Source organism: Aedes albopictus, chromosome 2, assembly GCF_035046485.1.
Source record: "Aedes albopictus strain Foshan chromosome 2, AalbF5, whole genome shotgun sequence".
In the NCBI taxonomy this organism is placed as follows: domain Eukaryota; kingdom Metazoa; phylum Arthropoda; class Insecta; order Diptera; family Culicidae; genus Aedes; species Aedes albopictus.
Window position 1 is genome coordinate 382,548,100 of NC_085137.1, and position 13,447 is coordinate 382,561,546.

General features: G+C 39.9%; 1 protein-coding gene across 1 annotated transcript in view; it reads left to right on the forward strand.

The window, feature by feature from the left end:
• The window catches only part of LOC109425652 (insulin-like growth factor-binding protein complex acid labile subunit), a 54,463-nt gene that overhangs the window by 32,744 nt on the left and 8,272 nt on the right, over positions 1-13,447 (forward strand). The window contains exon 2 of the mRNA XM_019700893.3: positions 12,063-13,080. Coding sequence (XP_019556438.1) covers positions 12,063-13,080 — 1,018 coding nt within the window. The remainder of the gene's footprint in view (positions 1-12,062; positions 13,081-13,447) is intronic.

Here is a 13,447-nt window from a genome sequence, read left to right on the forward strand (position 1 = left end):
ATTCGATTTGTCCTTAGTGTTTTACTTTTTACTATTTTCTGCAAAACTTTTGAATGAGCAATCTGTAATCTATATCTCAGTTCGTGATTGTATGAATCATGGTTATAAAGTGGATCAATTTTTTGGGTTGCCAAAAATTGTATGTAATTGCACTTTCTTCCAAAAATGAGCTCAAAGGGTGTGTATTCATGGTCTGCACTCGGTGTAGTATTATATGAGAAACAGTAATGTGGTATCCATTCATCCCAATCTGATTTGGATTCATTAGAGAAAATCCGTAGGTATTCGTTCAAACACCTATGGTTTCTTTCTAATGCTCCTATCGTCTGCGGATGATATGCGGTAGAACATGTATGGTTTATATTTAGTAGCTTACATATTTCGTCGAACACTCCTTTATACTCCGTTCCCTGATCGGTTTTTATACTTTTCATGGGTCCGAAGTTTAAAATGCAATGTTGGACAACTGCTTTCGCTATTGTGTATGAAGATTTATCTGGTATCGGAACGATTATTACGAATTTAGTAAAATCACACTGCATAGTTACAGCGTAACGATTTCCATTCTCAGTAAGTGGAAATGGTCCAACAGTGTCTATCGACAGAACATCGAAAGGTTTAACTGGTGTTGATGTAATTACTAATTTAGATTTAATTGAAGGAAAATTTTTATTAAGCTTACATTCTACGCAAGATTTGACGTAGTTTGATATGGTTTCTTTCATATTCTGCCACGTGTACATGGATTTCACTTTTCGGTATAACCGGTTAATACCTAGGTGTCCTCCTGTGGGCGAGTTATGAAACTTGTTTAGTACATTATTTACCTGTTCTTGACTTGTCAAAAGCCTAGGTTTTTCGAATAATAATATGGTCGTATTCCTTAGAATATCATTACCGATTTGTTTAAATTTTTGAATATCAATGTATTTGAATATAAGATCGCTTGTTGCGATCGCTAGCATGTATGAATTGTTTCTTTTATTTGTTATTTTTGGGGCCCCCTTTTCAATTTCCTTCATTATTGTTTGTATTGTTACTATTTTATTTATATTGTCGTTATTACTTTGGACTTTCAGCCCGAAGGCCGTTCCCTTAGTATAATTTTTATTAAAAATTACTATATCTAGTGAATTATCGATATTATGTACAAAACTTAGTTTCGGCAGAACAAAAGCTTCCTCATTACTAACTGTTTCGTACACAAAAAGTTGATCAGGCTTTTGTGACTGAACGTTAGGATGTGTAACGCTGTTTTGCCTTTTATGTATGGATCGTGTTACTACATACATCTGTTTGAGAGATTCACTACAAATTTGAATTCTCGAAAGAGCATCTGATACTACGTTAGACCTTCCTTTTATATATTCCACTTCGAAGTCAAATTCCTCCAAATCCAGTCGCATTCGGGTGAGTTTGGAAGAAGGTTCCTTCATTGAGAATAGGTAAACAAGAGGCCTATGGTCCGTTCTTATTTTAAACTTACGACCGTAAAGGTATGGTCGAAAATGTTGAACCGCCCAATGGATTGCGGTCAACTCCTGTTCGATTGTAGATTTGTTGGATTCGCCTTTTGTAAAAGCTTTACTGGCGAATGAAATAGGTAGTTCAACACCATCATGTAGCTGAGCAAGAACTGCTCCACAGGCTACATTTGAGGCGTCTGTAGTTAAAATAAATTCTTTTCTAAAGTCGGGAAATTTTAGGATATTTGGTGATAGTAAAGACCGTTTAAGGGAGTCAAATGCTTGTTGACAAGCATCACTCCACTGAAATGGTACGTCTTTTCTTAGAAGTACATTGAGCGGGTTTGTAATATGAGCAAAGTTTGGTATAAAACGACGATAATAATTACAAAAAGCAACGAATCGACGAGTTTCGTCTGTATTCGTTGGTACAGGAAAATTCATAATGGCTGTATATTTATTTTTGTCAGGTTGTATTCCGCTTGCGGATATATGATGCCCTAAATAGGTAACATCTGCTTTGAAGAAATTGCACTTGTGAGGGTTAAGTTTGAGGTTATATTTCCTCAAACGTTGAAAAACTTCTTTAAGATTGGCAATATGGTGATTTATTGAGCACCCGATGACAATGATGTCATCGATATATAAGAATGCAGTTTCGGGAGGAAGACCGCTTAATGCAATCGTCATCATTCTTTGAAAGCTATTCGGGCTAATATTCAGCCCGAATGGCAATCGGTTAAATTCATAGTGCCCTGAATTCGATGAGAAAGCTGTATATTTTTTGCTTTCTTCACTTAACGGGATTTGATGAAATCCAGATTTAAGGTCGAGCGTCGAAAAATACTTCGCTCGTCCTAGTTGGTCTAAGATTTCATCTATCCTTGGCAATGGAAATTTATCTGGGCTTATTTTTTTATTTAATTGGCGAAAATCCACTACTAGGCGCCAAGTTTTATCGCCCGTAGCGGACTTCTTCGGTACTAGAAGTATTGGGTTATTGTACGGGGAAACTGAGTTTTGAATTATTTTATTTTTCAGCATGTTTCGAACTTGAATTTCCATCTCATGCTTTTGTGCTTCCGGAATCCTGTAATTTTTAATATACGTGGGACTCGGATCATTTAGATGTATCGTTTGCTTGTAAAAATTATTTTCTGTCAGTTCGTCGTCGGTCAATGCGAAAACATCACTGAACTCTTCAAAAAGATTTTCGAGCTTGCCTTTGAGTTTTGTATCAGTTATGTTCAATTTCAATTCATTTAATAGTGCTTGCTTCCTGTGAGTATTGTTTGCTGATTTATTTATATTGAATACTTCGTAATTTGAGATTGGTACTAGTTTTGGTATAAAATCATTTGAAATTTGCACCGTTTCATCTAAAGTGTTCATGATTTTAACATAAGGGTAATTTGTGCTAATTATGCCATTAGCACAGAAAACTCCATGTTGAATTTCCTGTGCTAGGGTAACGCTATCTTCAATATTGCCAAAATGCAGTCGTTTTAATACTTCGCATCGTGGTGGAATAAAGTATTTACCTCTCAGGTGATTGGTTATAGGGATTTCGAGGGTGTTTGCTGAAGTTCTGATTGACAATATCCAGGTATTATAATCAATATTGCATTTCCAACCTGCAAGGAAATCTCTACCGAGAATTCCATCGGTAGGAATTGGGAAATTTTCGTCCACGATGTGGAAATTTTGGGCTAGATTTTGGTTATAAATTTTGATTTGCACTAAAGTGTCTCCTAGAGTGGATGTTGTTCCATTCCCTATACCGATTACGTTGCATTTGTTTGTTGGACGATAAATTTGGCTTGGTTTAACTTTGTTTGCTTTTAAGACTGATATATCGGAACCACTGTCCACCATGAAGATGCACGGTGTTTCTGATGCATCAATATTAAGACATACAAAATTCGAGGCAGCTACATTTATTGCGTATGCTGCCCGAACGTTACCCCTAAAGGGTGTTGCTGTATAGATTGTACCCCTAAAGGGCGTTGTGGCTGCTGATAGTTCACGGGCGATACTAAAGGGGTTATTTGCTGCTGAGAGCTTGGCAGTTGTTGTTGATATCCTTCGTTTGCACTTTGAGCAATAAACATTCCATGATTTGATAAAGGGAATCCACGATTTGGAAATGAATTTCCACGACTTGACCAACCTCCTCTTTGATGTGGATATCGCTGATATCCTCTGCTTTGACGGAAACTTCCACGATTGTGACCAAAATTGTGCTGATGGAAATTTCCACTGTTGTGCTGTTGAAATCTGCCGCGATTATTTTGCGTTTGGTGGGCTCGAGCACGACCTCGAGCTCCATCTCTTGATGTCCACATTATTCGAGTAATATTTTGACTTGTTTCTCCAGTAATTGGGCTGGATTGTGCATTTTCTTGCAATTTCTGGATTGCATCATTAATATTGGTAAAATTACCTGCTTTAAGAACAATTCGTGCTTCATTGTTCTTAGCGCCCCTGATGAGAGCATCTACGCCATGTTTTGTGGCCATTTTCTGTGCTGTAACTTCAGGTATGTTGTCACCCAAATACACCGATTTTAGCTGCGCGATAATTTTGTCGACTTGTTCACAAAAGTCAGTCACGTTGTCCGTTTGTTTAATTGCAGCGAGTTTAGCTATGAGGTTTTCTGCTGTTATTTTTGACATGCAGTGATTTTTAACAGCGTCTAGAGTTTCGTTAAGGGTTTGATTTTCATTCACGGCCTGACGAGCTTTGCCGGTTAAACGAGTTCTTACGAACCGCACCACCGTGGCTTCGGCAGCATTTTTCTGGGCAGGGGTTGCCCCCGCAAATGTTTCCTCTACGTTTGAGTGAAACAACCTCACTGCGTCCAGAAAAGTTGTTAAATGTTCTGATGTGCCGTCGTAAATTTGCACTAGGGCTGTGCCCAATTTCAGATCGACTTTAGGAGTCGCCATTGTCGTGATATTTATGACTCCTGATTTCGTGTCGTTTAACTTTATTTTCCGTTTTATTATTTCGGTTATTTCAAAATATGCTTGTCTCGAAGATTTAATCAGAAAGTTTAAATTTGTTAACGATATTTCCTCTTCAAACTCTATAAGCCTTTGTTCAACATCGGAATAGAGTTCATGAGCATATTTAAATTTTGCTTGAAGAGTTTCGGTTCTATAATTCGTATTTACGGACTTTTTTAGATTATTGGCAAGTCTTATCAACTGACCAACATCCTCTTCAAGCTGTATCATTAATATTTTGCTAATCTTATACCTATAAACATTAAAAGTAAAAACAAATCCTTTACTTATCTTACAACCATTCCATCCGTTTAGCGGAGGCGCACTCCTCGACGCTGAATTCTGGTTCAATTGCTGTTCCTTGCGGCGGAGGCGCACTCCTCTACGCTCGCTTTTAATGATGATTCACTTTTCTGCTGCTATTCGTTGCTACTGTTGCCGGCCTCAGGCAAGGGTCTCGCGTTTATTCATCATGTTAGATTCGGCTACTTTCATTATTATGGGCTACTGCCCCACTGTTTATCTCTTAGAGGCGAGATAGGTGCCTAAAAAAAACTGACCGTTTTTCGAGTTCGACACTGTTTTTTCTTCAAACCTCACTTAGCTTATTTAAAGCCGACACACTCTTCGCAGCTTTTAAAGCTTGCTTCCGTGAATGTTCCTTATACATGCGGTAAAACATGATTAGTAGTTGTAGTACTACTAGTATTAGAATAATGTTCAGTTTAGTATCGTTTTTCTGGTGTAAACTTTCGTGTACTTCTAATCTATTGAGTACTTGGACCTGTGGGTCACCTTTATTTTCCGTGTCCTTGGACTCCGTAGTGCCCATGTTGCTGATTCACTCAAACTACACTGTTCTAACACTCCTTGTCCGTTTTATTTCACTTCAGTTAGTTCGCTAATATGGCAAATTTTGCCTTTTCCATTTCTTTAGCCCACTCGGTGATTATTTGCTGCATTAATGCCACTGTTGCGCACATCAAAATTAATGCTAGCATTATAATTAAGATCAATGTCACCGTCATGGTGCAAAATCTTCAAAATCTTCACAACTGTTTTTCACACTTTTTCACTTTGGTAGCCTGTCACTTTGGTAGCCATGTAAACTTTTTGGTTGTCATCATCTTCGATAATTAAATTGCAAACGAACCTCTCGGTTTGAGGGTCAAGACAGAATTGATTTATTCAGTTCTCCAAAATTATTCTGACACTTATTTAGTTCGGAGACACTTGAAAGCACTTATGTATTGTTATGTATTTGATCACCAATCAGTGGTCGATACCGAAAAAGAGAATGTTCAGAGAGAGAGAGAGAGAGAGACGGAGAAGGCTTATTGCGTCAAACCGAATTGCGCTTGACGACCACACGCTGTTTGCGTGTTCAGAATGTAATATGATCCCAGCCTATTTTTTGCCGGGTCAGGCTTTAAGTCATCGAACTGCTTTATGGGCTCATATTCATACGCTGCATAAATCAGTTCGATGGCATTGTAAAACGTTTGCTATTTTCTTTGTGGGGTGCCACTAGAGTGGTCCCTTAAGGTTTGGAAATGGGATTTGCTAACATGTGGGATGCACATGCCACAATAGTTTAAGGGAATCGAATACACTCTAAAATTAATTTCCTTAAAATTACACGGAAAATAAAATATTCTGTGAAAAAAAATTAAAATAATAATATTTCAACAATAATCATAAAATCACAAAATGTTTTCATCTTAAAAAATCCGTTCCCCAAATTGGCTTCCAGGAAAAATATAAAAGTGTGGGGATGTTCTAAAATAAAAATTAGAAAAATCAAAAACTGAAATTCACGAAATCGAGAATTAAAAAGTATCATCTTCCAAAACATGTTTGAATCGATTTTAGATGACGAAAAATGATATTTAGATCAAAATAAAAAATTTGGGTATTAGAGGGTTAACTTCCCTCAGCGTGAGAGTTGGTTCATTTCCGTCCTCCACTACACTGGCGTTGTCGTTTCCTCCGTTGCCGTGGTCTCCCGTGCCTACGTTCTCAATGTCATTAAGGTGCTGATCGAAGTGCTGCTTCCACCTTTCGATCACCTCACGTCCTTCCCTCAGGAGCCCTCCGTCCTTATCCCTGCATTTTTCGGCTCGCTTGTACGAAGCCGTTGCGGAGCTTCTGGAGGAACTCCCGTGCCTCTTGGGAACGGCACAGAAGTTCCATTTCTTAGCACTCCGCTTCTTCCAAGCGGCGCTTTTTCTTCCGAAATAGGCGGGTCTGCTGTTTCCGCTTCTGTTTGTAACGTTCCACGTTCTGTCGGGGGCTGCAGCATTACCGTCCGCGCTGCGTTCTTCTTCTCCAAAACCGTTCTGTACTCTTCATCTAACCTTTCGTTCCGTCGATTCCGTTCTTCGTATACGATGGTGCTCTCGGCTGCGTGGTTGATGGCTGCTTTCACTGTGCTTCAGCAGTTCTGTAGAGGGGCCTCATCGAGCTCGCCCTCGCCTGGAAAATCTTGCAAGTGTTACGTCTGTTTGTCTGTGTTTTTAGCGTTTGTACATGATGCATTTGGTACGTGGGTGAATCTTTTTGGACCACAGCTTCTTCTGGAGCCCGACTTCCGCTGATGATGCGTCTTCGAATTTCACGACTCACGTTGTTGTCAGCCGTCAGTAAGGATCCGAGGTAGACGAATTCCTCCACCACCTCGAAGGTATCCACGTCTATCGTAACATTATTTCCCAAACGAATCCGGTCGTGTTCGGTTCCGCCTACCAGCATGTACTTTGTTTTTGAGGCATTCACCACCAGTCCCACCATTGCTGCTTCGCGTTTCAGGCTGTAACAGCTCTGCCACCGTTACAAATGTTCTGGCAATAATGTTCATGTCGTCCGCAAAGCACACAAATTGACCGGATTTTGTGAAAATCTTTCCCCGGCTGTTGAGCCCGACTTGTCCCATCAGACCTTACAGAGCAATGTTGAAGAGAAGGCATGAGAGTCCGTAACCTTGTCGCAGTCCCCGGCGAGATTCGAATGAACTGGATAGTTCACCCGAAACCCTTACGCATTTTTGCACACCGTCCGTCGTTGCTTTAATCAGTCTAGTCAGCTTCCCAGGAAAGCCGTTTTTGTCCATGATTCTCCATAGCTCAGCGTGGTCGATACTATCGTATGTCGCTTTAAAGTCGATGAACAGGTGACGCATTGGGACCTGGTATTCACGGCATTTCTGGAGAATTTGCCGTACGGTAAAGATCTGATCCGTTGTCGACCGGCCGTTGATGAAGCCGTCTTGATAACTTCCTACGAACTCATTCGTTTTAGGTGACAGACGACGGAAGATGATCTGGGATAGCACTTTGTAGGCAGCATTCAAAATAGTGATCGCTCTGAAGTTCTCTTATTCCAAATGGTCGCCTTTCTTGTGAAAGCGGCAGATTACCCCTTCCTTCCACTCCTCCGTCAGCCGTCAGACAGGTGGCCAACTTTTCTGGGCCCATCTTGATAAGTTCAGTTGCGATACCATCCTTTGTTGATTTTGAGCTGATGAATGGCATTACTAATGTCGAATTCGTTTATTTGCACCGCCTGCACCGCTTTGCCACCGGGTGTAGCAAACTTGCACCGAAACCGTTCGTTTATTCGCAGGTACTGTTCCGTTTTGACACTCGATTGGCACCGGTGCAAGAAAATGCTACACCCAGATTGAGCTCGGTGTAGCACACTGGTTCCCAACCAGTGGTCCGCGGCCCCCTGGGGGGCCGTGAAGCCAATCTAGAGGGGCCGCGATGTTACCAAAAAAAAATTAAAAATTTTAATTCTATTTTGTGCAAATTATACCAATTTTTAATTTTCTATACCATCACCTTCAAAAGCCACAATTTGAGGAACAAATTTTCAGTATAAAACACCTTCAGAAGAAAAATTTTTCGGCTGCGCCGCTATTTTTCAGCTATGACTCAAATTAAATGTACATACATGACATCATTTTACGAAATGTTAGTATCGAATAAAAAAAATATCATTGATCGTCAAAAATCCCTCCCACAGTAAGTTTCTGTCACTGTACCAAAAAAAACGGTTTCGTTCATTTAATTCATTTTTTTTTCTAAAAAATTTCATTGGGCCGCAGATGTTTTGACAATTCTTAAAGGGGGTCGCTACCTCAAAAAGGTTGGGAACCCCTGGTGTAGCAGGTACAAAGCTAGTTTTACCAATACATGCATATCGCTGAGCTTGTATCGTGGTTTTGTTTTGGTAGGAATGATGATTTTTTTTTTCGGCGTTAGGTAAATCATTTTCTTGGATTATTTGTTTATTTTGAGATGTTTTGTTTCCAAACAGCGAATCTGTGCATTTAAAAAATATTTAAACTTGATCGGCTTTCAACTTCTGAGGAATCTTCAAAATGTATTGGTGAAATGAAATTCAAAGAGTTGCTACAACGTACATTTTTCCCATCACTATTTTTTGTTATTGCAAATATGAGGATGTATTTCAATCAGGGGAAATAACACTTCCTTTGCTAACCGAAAAAATGCGTATTTATCCGTTGCTAACCGTCGTTAATCGCGTCTAAGCAGCAGTTAGCAGCGGTTAGCGACGGTTAGGAATGTATAAACGCGGATTTTACAGTTAGAAAAAGATATGTCATTCCCCTTGATTTTAATGAGAAATATGAAATATTTTTAACATTAGAATTTTCGGTCCTTGGGTGATCTGTTATTTATGAAAAAAAATGACGTAATAAAATTTTGATAAGCCGGGAAAAGAATAAAAAATTTTTAATTCAAATTGGACTAAAATATTGCTTAAGTAACATTTTGTGGCTACAGAAAATTTCGAAAACCGTAAATTCTATTTTTTCCAATTACAGCAAATATTTAATTTTTCAAATACATTGAAAGTCGAACAAATGCCACAAAAAGATGGTTGAAGCGTTATTAAAATGAGTTGCATAACTTTATGTTTTAAAAAGCAATAAACTTTTTTTAAGTTGTAGCTAACCGTTTTCTATTGAACTGCCTTTAACACTTTAAGTATTAAATTTGTGTACCTAGGTCGTTTAAAATTGTATGTTAGCATTTTTTTATTGGCCAACGGAAATGTTTAAACTCTGTAAATTTGCTTTTAATTGCAAAAGAGTATTAAAACATTGGATAATAATTTTCAAGTATCATTGATCCACAGACAATTGATCATTACAAGTTTATCATGTACAAGTGGATTACTGAAAACTTTTAAAATTGTTTAATTGGATATCGAAAGTAAAAAATACATATAAATAAATTGAAATAATTTAGTACATCACTGAATCATGCAAACATTGATTATGTTTATTTTCGATATTTTTCATTATTTTCATTGACGCTCTCACGCGCTCTTACTAATACCATCATAAGCTGTCAACAAATTGCACCGAAACCGTTCGTTTTTCCGGTGTCAATTGCTACACCGGTGCAGTGCACAGTCGGGAATAAACGAATTCGACATAACTTCCCTCAGCGTGAGAGTTGGTTCATTTCCGTCCTCCACTACACTGGCGTTGTCGTTTCCTCCGTTGCCGTGGTCTCCCGTGCCTACGTTCTCAATGTCATTAAGGTGCTGATCGAAGTGCTGCTTCCACGTCCACCATTCGATCACCTCACGTCCTTCCGCCAGGAGCCCTCCGTCCTTATCCCTGCATTTTTCGGCTCGCTTGTACAAAGCCGTTGCGAGATGCGTTGAGCTTCTGGATGAACTGACGTGCCTCTTGGGAACGGCACAGCAGTTCCATTTCTTCGCACTCCGCTTTTTCCAAGCGCGCTTTTTCTTCCGAATGATTTCTGTGATTTCTCCAGTTTCCCCCCCAGAGGAAGCACATTTTCGGTGCACTCGTGCAGCCCACGCATTGTATCACAAGCAAAAAGTGATTATCTCTAATGAAAGTCTACACTGAGCCAACTCTCCCGATCACAGTTATATGTCAGTCCTATATTACTGCACTATTGGAAGAGTTATATGCGACGCATGTGGTATGACTCTCAGATCGCCATCATATTGTTATATGTCTTGCATTTTGCTTCTATCATGTGGGCTAGGTGCGCCAATGTATGTGCAACTCCAATAATATCCTTCACATTTTGAAAAAAAGTTTCCTCAGGCTGGAGCGGGAGTCGAACTCACAACGTCTGAATGACCGACGCCGCTAGCCGCACGACCACGAAGCTCACTTACTGGAATTGCGAAATTATGCAAAACGTATTCCACTTTATCTGCCAATGTTGCTTTTCCACCCGGCCAAAGTTATATGCACAGCTAATGTATCGATCGTGTTATGTGCATATAACTCCGATATGCGCAAGTGTCATTGAGTTTTATTAGAAGGCTTTTTATTTGCAACTGTTTATGGTATGATACGTATAATGATTCATTTGAAGTGAACGTGTCAGACTAGGGGTACAATGTATGTGTAGTGTCTGATAAAATAAGCTCTTAGAATTATTTCAGTGTAGTTATCGTAGAATTGCCAAACCCAATAATATTTCGAATTATTATTCATAAAATCACAGACAAACAGACGTAACTCTTAAAGGAAATTCCTCAAAAACTTTTGCCGGTGACTTTTTAATGTGCACACTGCCACCTGTTGGTAGAACCGCGCGCAACACTGTCGGCCATGATGGATTTTCATTTGACGTTTGTCTAACACGCACACTACTAAACAAAGCGCCTGTAATTTTCGTTTGCATCATTCAGCAACGTGTACACTGGCAAACGTCAAAGCCATCAAGCACTAGCGCCTCTGGTAGAAGAACCGCGCATTTGAAATTTGAATTGATCGTTAAATGCATGAGGCGAGTCGTTTTGAAGAGTGTTACGTCTGTTTGTCTGTGATAAAATTATCAAATTTACGTAATTCGTGCTTGAAGAATGTTATCTTGAATTGAACCATTTGTAATCTAGATATTACGTGGGCGAGCTTTTAGTGTTCGCCAACAGAGTGCGTTAATGGCTGCTTTGTTGACTCTAGGAGGATGGAAGATCCCAAATTTAGTTTTCAAATTCCTGAAGAATTCCAAACATTCTGAGTTGAAATTTCACTGCCTAATGAAAACGAGTTATGAGAATGAGCAGATCCATGTGGTTATTTATTGTATAGCATAAAGTTAGCTGTTTTGTGAATTGTTCGAGCTGCCGCCGCCAGTAGTTCAAAGCTGGATTAAGGAGAAACATCAGTGCATTTTGGGCTGGGTCCCCCAATGTCAGTTTTGGGCTACTTGCTCGGTTGCGTTATCACTAAATCACGTGGCAACATCATGCGCCCAACCTCCTTCTTTCTGTGTTATTCACTGGGCGCGCAATTTTTCTGCACGGGCAAAACCGAATCATTAATATTGGCACTGATTTATTCCGTCGTATCCAGAAGTGCCACCATTCTCATCGATGGACCACTAGCGCGACCATCCACTCCGTACGGCGACGTTTATAACTGACCACTAAATGTTTTCCAATTGACCCGGGATCACCTTTGCCGCGCTCGGTCTGAACTCGATTGATCGTCGTTTGTTGCTTGCACTAATTTAATTATCGATGTTGAACTGTGTCTGATTCGCTTTTCTCCGTCTCGTTTCAGCCAACTACCGGTATCAACGTTTCAGAATCTAGCAAGGTTAGAGTACTTTAGTGCAGCGGAAAACCGTCTCGAGGAGATACCGGCGGACATGTTCCAACATATGCCGAACGTTGGGACGTTGGATTTCGCCAAAGGGAATCTACGGTTCATCAACGGGGACACGTTCAAGCAGTTGCAAAACCTGAGGCATCTGATCGTGGCGTCAAATTTGCTACAGCGAATCGATACTGACGCCTTGCCTCGGACGTTGATCTCGCTACACTATGGACACAACAACCTGACATCGCTGAATGGCACCCTACGACACTTGGACGAGCTTAAGTTGCTGTTCATCAACGACAACCATTTGACTTCGCTGGATGATGAACTTCCTTTGGCTTCCCCGAACTTGATTACCATCTTTGCACAAAACAACAAAATTGATCACTTGCCGGTTGAGATCAAGTATCTGAAGAATTTGGACTCACTGTTTATCAACAGCAACGAATTGCAGTCTTTCGATGGTCTCTTGTCGCGATCAGCTCATCTCACAAAACTGGTAGCCGTTGATAACAAAATCACCCACTTGAGAAAAGACGAGTTCTCTGAAGCTGAGCGACTAGAAGATCTTCAACTATCCGAGAACAGGCTTACCAGTCTGAACGGATCATTGCTGAACATGAAAGGCTTGATCATGGCTAATTTCAGCTTCAATCGCTTGAATGAATTCTCGCTTCAAGAAGTGCAGGGACTCCGAAAGTTGAGAATTTTAGATCTGTCCTACAATCGGATAGAAAAGCTTCTCGGACGAATGGAAAATCTCGTAGACTCTGGATCGATCATCTACGAACTGCGGTTGCAGCACAATCTAATCAAATCGCTTGACGGCACGCTGATGGGGCTGAACAATTTGAAGATACTGAACGTGGCCCACAACAAGCTGGAGGTGATTACGCCCGATGATCTGATTGGAATGGAAAATTTGGAACATCTGGATCTGTCGTTTAACAAGCTGAAAACACTGGAGGAACTGTCCAAGGTAAGGTTCACGAAGAAAATAACTACACTAGTTTACAAAATAAAACAAAAATCATAAGCTACTATCAACGACAAATTTTTCACGCATTATCAATATCAAGGGCTGATTTCAGAATCGAACCTTACTAAATTTGAAGTAAAACAGTTTTTGAGTAATAGGGAAATGTATTCTCGGCAACTTTGTCCTCTTTGTCACTGGTTTTTTTTTTTAATCTATTGGGCTTAAATTTACGGCACATCTTCCCCAACTAAGCTGAATTGTACGACCAAGTTTCAAGAAATTATGTTTTTGAAAAGTGTCCTCTGAACGCTCCTGACACACTTTTGAACATCCCTCATACCTCCTGAAAATCCCCTGAGACCTCCTG